Consider the following 9,007-nt stretch of genomic DNA (forward strand, 5'->3'; position numbering starts at 1 on the left):
ACCACACATCTCTACACCACATCACACTTCACTACACTACACCACACCACTCCACACCACACACTACTTCTCCTCACCACGTCTCCACACAACACACCACATCACCATACCACATCACATCACACCTTTTCAATCTGAAACGGCTCCAAAATGTCTTCATAAAATAGGTGTTTAGCACACATCGTCACTTCCGGCCTTCCTTTCATGCCAAACTGACACACCGAGAGTTAAACCCAACCACATCATTCTAAATGACAAAAAATCGCAAAATGAAGCAATAATTTATAATCAAGTACATACAGCTACAACTGGATTATCACGCATTAGATCATTTAACCAACTCGCTTTCCTACCGCACCCTTTTTGGCACCTGAAAATATACCATAGAATATCATTAACAGCGTCAGTACCTGTAAAGATCTAAGGATCCAGTTTGGTTTATGGATCGTCCCTTTTTCAGATTATATTTCGCTTCAAGGCCATTTGTCGAAGTATGTTAAGCCATATTATCACGGTTTAATGTTAACAATACTCTCGAAGTATTGACGGTGCTAGATCATCGTCTTCATTGTCACTGTCACCGTTTGAGATGAACCAGTAGCTAGTCTACTAATCTTACGTGGCAAAAATGTGTATGTCACAAGTATATATTTATGTAGGACTTCCAGTGATAATGAATTTTGAATAAAGGTATTACTTTATGGGTTTAATATTTTGTAGCCAGATCTAAACGTTTGTACACAGACGTTTGATAATATGTGAAAACATTACCAAAATACATATTTTCTTGTTACGTATTGCTAACCATTAATATAACCCATGATATCATGAATCAGATAAACCATTGTGTACATTGTCCCTCTGTTGTCTAACTGCATCATGGTGGCTACCACTGCAAGATGTGCATTGAGTTCATTGTTCAGGCCTATTTTAACTTTGCTCATGATTCATTTACAAATAACTGACCTTGTCATATTTCTTATCATCATTTTGGTGTCATTCATAACTTCTTACCGACATGAATGGCCACCATTGGGTCCTCGTCAGAGCTGCCAATATGAATCGAAGCATGGCCACTTCCGTCTACGTTAATTGTCTTGCCAGTGCAACTGCCATTCTCAAGGTTGCCGGAAATGACATCACAATAACTTCCAGCCGGAAGTCCGGTATTGAGAGTTTTGGAAAGGTCGTATCCTTCAAGGTTGAAGGCAATGAAGGCCTTGTTTCCTCTGGAAAATGCTATCTGATAGTCTGAACCAGCCCACCAGTTTGATAACCCGGAGTAACCTGCGATGTTCCTGAAGGCAACCATGTTGTACATCTGACGCCATCGGTGCTCACAAGTCCACCCGTTGCCACAGGTCATATCACTGAAATATAGATGCTGCGACTGTTTCTGGTTATATTACAGCCAGGCACTGGCGTCAAGCAATATGTACTGTTTTCCTTTAGCAAACTATGTAAGTAAAGAATGTTATCTGAAGGACAGACTTACTTTCTCGCGAACACCTGGTGTTATAATTTCAGTGATACTTTCATTAAATTGTTCGCCGGTATGTACCATTTTAGGTCCAATGTGTTTTGCTTTTGCGAAAAACGAAAGTTTTTTTTCTCTTATGATGACGCATATTTACAGCAACTCTATTCCACTCATCATTTTGTATGGGGCACCTATATCGAACATATTTACTGGATGAAATGGATTACAATACCTATTGATGGTGACTGGCTTGGTACTCATGTCACCGTTCTGAGGGGGTCCTTGGTCAGGGTTGGCTCGGTTGAAGTCATACGAGCTCATCACCCTGGGGAAGCCATATGGATGGGCCAACATGAAGGCTGTAGCCAGCTTATAAGCACGGGGCTCGAAGTGGGTGATTGGACCTCCACCGCCGCCATGGCCACGCTGGTTGTCATGGTTATCGATGAAAACGACAGAATCATCAGAGCTTAGCATTCCCCAAGCTGATCCCCAGTTGGATAAATACTTCATGGGATTTTGCTTTCTGAAATTAGAAACATTGATTGTTTCACCGATCAGTGATGCTTACACAAAAATAAGAATGCAATAAATAAAGTTCCTATCTTTGTCTTTTTTGCCTAGTTGAAGTTTGCTTGGTTGTGCCTCATATCTCGACCTGAATCTCACGTAATGGCCTTGGAACCGAACAGCTAATTGTGATTTGGTGTAGTGGAACCGGTGACAGACATCTGTCCATTTGCCGGTGGAATGGTACTGTTGGATCACAAGCAACATCCCCTTAATCACAACCAATAGACGGAAGGATCTATTTCGAAACTCCGCTCGATCCAACATACAAGACGCTGAACGATGACAAGTGATGTTTGGTTATACAACTTATTTTATTCTATGAAAGGCGACGTTTAGACATGGATTCTAATGTCAATGTCAAGTAAGTGACAACGACATTCGAATCTTGACAACAATATTAGAAACCATATCTAATGGTCGCCTTTCGCAAAATATAAGAAGTTGTGTGTCCATAAAAGTTGTCATCATGAAACAAGCAAGAGATTGTTGTCGATGAAGTTGAATGTTTCCCTATTCACTCGCCAGCTTATGGAATGACAATGAATACTAGGAAACTCAATTAGTGCAGACAGGTGTGTAGTGGAATCTGTATATTACGTAATGGCCTAGGACCGGCTCGTTTGTCCGGATTGTAAACCAGTTCCGATTAGACAACTTTTGTTCTTTACCATAGACACTACAACAGTGAGTTACGGTATATTACCGTGGATAAGCCGAATTCTGAAGACAAAAAAGTCTGTAGAACGTGATAGGCTTATCTGTGGGTAAATGTATATGTTTGAGACTGTGTTAGTGGTCAGTCCTCAAATGCCCAATGGATGCCACGATAACTAACAAGGCTGCAACAGTCACAAGAGGAAGGTATCCTACAGGAATCGTGGGTTGTACCTGAAGACCTGACCAAGTTTGGAACCAAAGATGAAGTTGGTCACTCTTCCACTACTAAGGTACTGGCCTCCTTTGATAGGCTCACTACCTCCAAGATCGATCACTTCCTGATATATGAACGGTTTCTTTCCGTTTCCGAATATATCCGAGCGGAGATCCTTTACCCTCCCAAAGATCGCCGTTAGGTCACCTGCAACATAACACAACATAACCGTACTCGCATGAATCAAAGCTGAATCCTACACAGCCATCTTCAAACGGCTGTTGGCCGAGCCACCGACCTTAACCGCTATGGCGAACTGTGAACATGTACATCCACAATGTGAACACAATAAACCAATACAAGTAGAAATACCTGGCCACATGTGTTTGGCAGCGTCGACTCTGAATCCCGCCACACCAATGTCCACCAGGTGGTCGAGGTATTCGGCAATCTTGCCTCTAACATAATCTTTGGAGAGTTTCAGATCCGCTAAGCCCTCCAGGCGGCAGTTTCGAACTTCCTCTGCATTATTATAGTCGTGGATGGTGAGGTCGGCAGAGTGACAGTTGGAGCCGTCGTTGAAGTCTGTGGGGCCGTATGGGACCCCTGGGTACTGCAGTTGGTTAGTGTCGAATGAGGACCCAGCTGTGCCTACACCTCTTCCAGCCACCCCGGTCATGTCGTTGATCGTAATGTCGGCATAGATTCTGGAAAAGGTGAGTTGGACTGGGGGTTTATATCGGGTCCATTATATAGGGGCCCTTTATTGTGTGAAGCTCACCTGACTCCAACCTTATTGCACCTGGCTGAGTAACTAATGTACTCATCTATACACCTGGAAATTAATCAAGCAACACCCCAATTTTTTCTATTGGAGCAACTTTGAAGTGTTCTGACAATCAAAATATGCCGGGTTGATATAGTTTGACACTTTTTTATTCAACAGACGATCTCTGACAAACAACTTAAAGGGAAAAAGTATCAAGACTTTGCTTTATTGCAACGAAATCCAAATTCTTAAAACTGTCTTAAATTCATGAAAAAATGGACACAATTTACTATTCATCCACAGACGTTGTTGTCAGGTGTATTAACACAAATGTCACATGGAAAGAAAGAACAGTCATCTGAGAGTCTGCACACCGACTTTCATCAATATCTAGTGTGTCCTCCCTGCGCACGCACCACCGATTCCAGACGCCTCCTCATTCCTTGGATGAGTCTCCGGATCTGATTCTGGGGGATCCTGTTCCACTCCTCATGCAGGGCAGCCGTCAATTCGTTGAGATTATGGACTGGTGGGTCTCTCTGCCTCACACGACGGCCAATAAAGTCCCACAAATGTTCAATGGGGTTGAGGTCAGGGCTCATGGCAGGCCATGGAATTCTGTCAATTGCATTTTGCCGCAAAAAATCATTTACAGCATGCGCCCTGTGAGGTCTAGCATTGTCGTCCATAAATATGGGTCTCGTTGCCAGAGGATGGTTCTCAAAATGAGGTACCACAGCCCTGTCAAGAACCTCCTGTTGGTAACGAACACCGTTAAGGTTGCCACGGATGGTAATGATATCCAACTTGCAGTTCATGGAAATGCACCCCCATACCATAACGGAACCTCCCCCAAAGGCCACAGTCTCCTGGATGTTCCGTGGAGCCATTGCTGTGTTCCTCTGCCTCCAGACCCGAGTACGACCGTCCACCATGTGCAGCAAGAACCGGCTCTCATCTGAGAAATGGACCTTCCTCCAAGAGGCAATGTTCCAGTGCAAACGGTCATTACACCAGGCCAGTCGGGCTGCCTTATGGGCTGGAGACAGTCTGGGTCGCTTGATTGGCCTCCTTGCCCGGTATCCTGCAGCTTTCAGACGATTCCGAACAGTCCTGTTCGAGATGGGTCTCCCTGGAAGCCACTCCTGTCTCAACCGAGAGCTCGAGTCGAAGGACCTGCGCCGTACACGTCTCAGTAAAGCTCTGTCCTCCCGGACTGTGGTCTTCCTGGGTCTTCCTGGTCTAGGCAGGTCTTTAACTTCATTAGTGGCCCGGTATTTTTTCAAAAGTTTTGAAATTATGGAATGATGTCGTCCGATTTGAGTCCCGATTTGTCTTAGAGACATACCAGCATTCCTCATGCCGATTATTTGCCAACGAGTGGCCTCTGATAATTTCCTACGTGCCATGACATTGAAATGAATGAAAAACCGAATGCAATCGACAACCTGCGCTTGTAAACACCCCAGGGAAAAAGTGCATTTTTCGAAAGTTGAGGTTAAAGCAATGCACGTGCGCTGTGCAAGCTTCACGCGCGTCATATCAACCCATGAAAAGCTCATGCTGTATGTCAATACATCAAAATTGAATAATCAATCATCAAAATTACTTCGTTAAACTTTGTTAAGTTTTTATGTGTCTTTGAATTTGGTGTTGCTTAATTAATTTCCATATGTATATATGTGTGACATTCTCCTTTAACAAATCCCCGATCATCTGTGTTGATGTGTGAAGCTCACCGGACTCCAACTTTGTTGCACCTAGCCACCATGTCCCTCAGTTCTTGCTCAGTACCGCTTCTCGTCTGTAGTTTGTAGCTGACGGGCTGGTACCTCTCCCACCATGGCCTTCTCGGCTTAGTGACAATTTCGTTCTCATTGGGAGGCGATATCTGGTTAAAACACACACTGTTCTTACTGAATGCCATCAGTTTTAATCGAAGCTTCATTTCAATAAATATATACATATATCGGTTCTATCGTTAGCACCCTTCACTGATTTCATGTAAAGTAGCCACCAATGGGCAGAGAGAAAAACTGGATCACTGTTAGGGACAGTATCGAGCATCATGACGACAAACGACGTGCCATACAACGCAATTTTCTTGACTGAATGGACTACGCATGGAATGGTAAAACCTAAGTGGGCGAACTTAGCTGTATCTGGAGCAAACAGTCCTTCCTTGAATTTTTAGCAAAACGTTAAAACTGTTGAGAAATATAGACGCTTGAGTGAGAGAGTGAGTGAGGTTTCTAGTGCATCGATGCACGTCTTTACAAGTAGACATACTTTATCTTTGTCTTAACATCATGAAAACTGCATTACGTATAGTTCATTACTCTTGTATGAAACAAAGAAACCAAACATGCCGAATGTGTTCCTTATTGCAAATATCAAATGTATATGACGATACGTTTCTTAGTTTAGAAGGAATACATTCAGACTGGCTTACCTGAACACCACAGTAGCCGTATGGTCCGAGAAACCTCTCACATTCCTTTGTAACGTCTGACCAAGTCCATTCGAACAGGTGGACAATAGCAGACCTCCCCGCTGCACAGTGGGTGTCACTGAAGATCGACCCTAATGCTGTGTGACGGTGCCACAGAAGAGAGATTCATGTTCAGTACTAAACTGGAATTTCTGAGTGAGTAAATGATTATTTAATGAAAGAAAATTATGTTCTGCTTTCTAGAATCTATTTAGAATCTACTGGAACTAGCATTTTACCGTTACTTCAACATTTACAATTTCTTTTACCAAGAGATAATGGCATACTTTTTCGGAATGTATTGAACAGTGAAACAGTTATCAATAAGTGTGACAAAGCACTTTCTTTGGCGACTCGGCCTTGTGCAGAATGGGCCTTCATTTGGTATCTTATCCAGGAATGATTTTACATGTTAACACGTGCATCAGTACACGTCACTGAAAGATTCATCCTTAGATCATGACTCTATACACTAAAACATGTAAAAACAATTCACAGTATCCGACTCACCCTTATAATTACTAGAGTTTCATTGACCACGCCTGATTACGAATCAAATCGAAACAGAGGTCTAAGACTACCCTGTTACACTAGTTTAAGTATCTGTGTTTCAACTTACAAGTCCAACTGTAAGCTTAAACCAATCTCCTGTCATTATTATAGTTGATATAAGTACGAATAGTTATAACAGGTCCGATAGTTATACGATAACCCCACACACAAGGTGAATGTTCACAGTGGAACACAAAGTCGGAAACATCTTTGCGGATACAAGTTCACTGATACATAGCAAAGGTTAAATTCAATAAAGAGAGTGTGGACAGAAATGTCCTGATGTGTGAACAGAATTCTTAGAGGTTTTCTTTCTTTTACCCATGAAGGAAGATGTTCCACAGAAGTGTGGCAAACGTTGTCAGATTTCCTTTGGTTTACAAGGGACTGATTCACAGCAGAAATTAAAGGTTGATATGACTGGACAGTCAGATAAGTAATCAGGTACTAACTGGGTTTAGGAGTGGAACTTTATGATCAGGATCTTGTAATCAGCTCGACCTGCCAGTACAGGCCGCTCGCCAGATTCGTCATATGTTATGGTTCTTGACACAATTTTTGCTGCCGTTTGGGGGGGGATACGGCATGAACTGCTCCTAACAGATATTAAAGTAGTTTTAGGGTCACCCAAAATGTCATTTGTCATTGGTTTGTGTACTGTACACAAGGAGAGGTGACAACACTGAAAGAGTCTGCACACAAAGATGACTCCAAGGTTTATACACCCGGTCACAGCTGGAAAAGTAGTCTGGCGCACCATCAGACACCTCGCCCACCGCATAGGGAAAGCATCAATGTACTGTATCATGTTCTGTAGAACGAGTGGAATTTCGTTGGACACGACCAGGTAATGACTGAGTTACAAGCTTAGATATTCAGCAAAACGATAAGCATCAACACATAAGATTTGCATTCTTTGTAACGATAGGACATGAAAAAGTTCTGTACACCAACACTATCGCTTAACATCTACCTGACATATCTGTCCCCGTGTGGACACGGGGATAAAACGTCACTCCCCCTGTTAACCAACAGACCCATGAAGATCCGTACTACAACTGTCTGCAGCAATCATGTTTGTCTCAACAGGCGATTAACTGGTGGTCAGGCTCGCAGGCGTGGTTGTCACGTGTTATCGTATCTCAGTTGCGTCGATTGATGATCATACTGTTGATCACTGGATTGTCTGGTCCCGACTCGATTGTATACAAACCATATAACTGCAGTATTTGTGAGTGTGACTACAAACCAACCAACTGTAGACCAACAAACCACTTCCTGTAGCCATGACCTCATGGTGTGACTGTGTGATATGCCAAGACAGGGCTTACCCGTAGGAAGAAAGAAGGCTAAAACATGGAAGTGTATCATGACGACAGGAGGGTCACTGACAGATAGACAGCTGGTCTTGCCTTTATACAGAGAGAACCAACCGTTCAGCTGAGAGGTCAGTCACAACATGTGTTTTTAGATAATGTTTTTCGGTTACATAAAGTGACTTGCAGATCTGTAACTAGAACTGTTATGTCATCCACGGTTTTCTAAAATTTGTTCAGAGATAATTTTCAACATTTCTTTCGGTTTCGTTTGGTATTTTTTGGTATTGTAGGTAAGCGAAAATCGATTGCACACCGTACACAACTACACCGTATTTATTAGTTAACTTTTAAAAATCAGTTGTCTTAATTTCCATGGGGGAACTTAAAGGGAAATGTCCGTTTACATAATTTTTCAAGGCATTGTGGTCGCGTCAAATCCACAATCCTGTCTGTAACTATAACCCTGGTTCCAGAGGTGACAATGCTTTGAGAAGGCAACGAATGAGCTTACAATGACAAAAGTAAGAGATATCTGGTACCAACATTTAACATCAAGTATTCTGAAATTAGCAGAAGGCATGGCTGTAATGCAGGGGGTTTAATTCTTCAATACGTTCTCATATGGCATCCCATTTAAATATACCCATTTTATTATATTTTATTTTATTTTACATTTAGCCATGACGAGAGATTAATGTTGAACGCCAGTCAGTTATATTCTCGCGCCACGTACATAGTTCCCACGTTACAGATAGTGACTCCTTCATAACTCGTGATTTTAACTGTGACTGTTTTCTAACTGAAGTTCACTTTTTTATCCATTTTATTTTTGCACGATAACACTCTATTGGCGGTTAAACATAATTTATAATAAAACATATGTATTAACTTCTTTGAGGGAGTTTCATGTGTGATGTTCCTTTGCTTTAATTGTTTCAAGAAAATGGAATGG

At 42.2% G+C, this 9,007-nt stretch overlaps 1 protein-coding gene across 1 annotated transcript; it reads right to left on the minus strand.

Moving 5' to 3' along the window:
* Positions 1-332: 332 nt before the first annotated feature.
* On the minus strand, positions 333-8,107 carry LOC137278718 (alpha-amylase-like). Its single transcript, XM_067811233.1, has 8 exons — positions 8,068-8,107; positions 6,146-6,282; positions 5,433-5,584; positions 3,297-3,631; positions 2,942-3,131; positions 1,713-2,006; positions 1,015-1,370; positions 333-370 (listed from the first exon to the last, which is right to left on the minus strand). The coding sequence occupies exons 1-8, from the start codon at positions 8,105-8,107 to the stop codon at positions 333-335; spliced, it is 1,542 nt and encodes a 513-aa protein (XP_067667334.1).
* Positions 8,108-9,007: the final 900 nt, after the last annotated feature.

The sequence above is a fragment of the Haliotis asinina genome, chromosome 3 (assembly GCF_037392515.1).
Source record: "Haliotis asinina isolate JCU_RB_2024 chromosome 3, JCU_Hal_asi_v2, whole genome shotgun sequence".
NCBI classification, from domain to species: Eukaryota; Metazoa; Mollusca; class Gastropoda; order Lepetellida; family Haliotidae; genus Haliotis; species Haliotis asinina.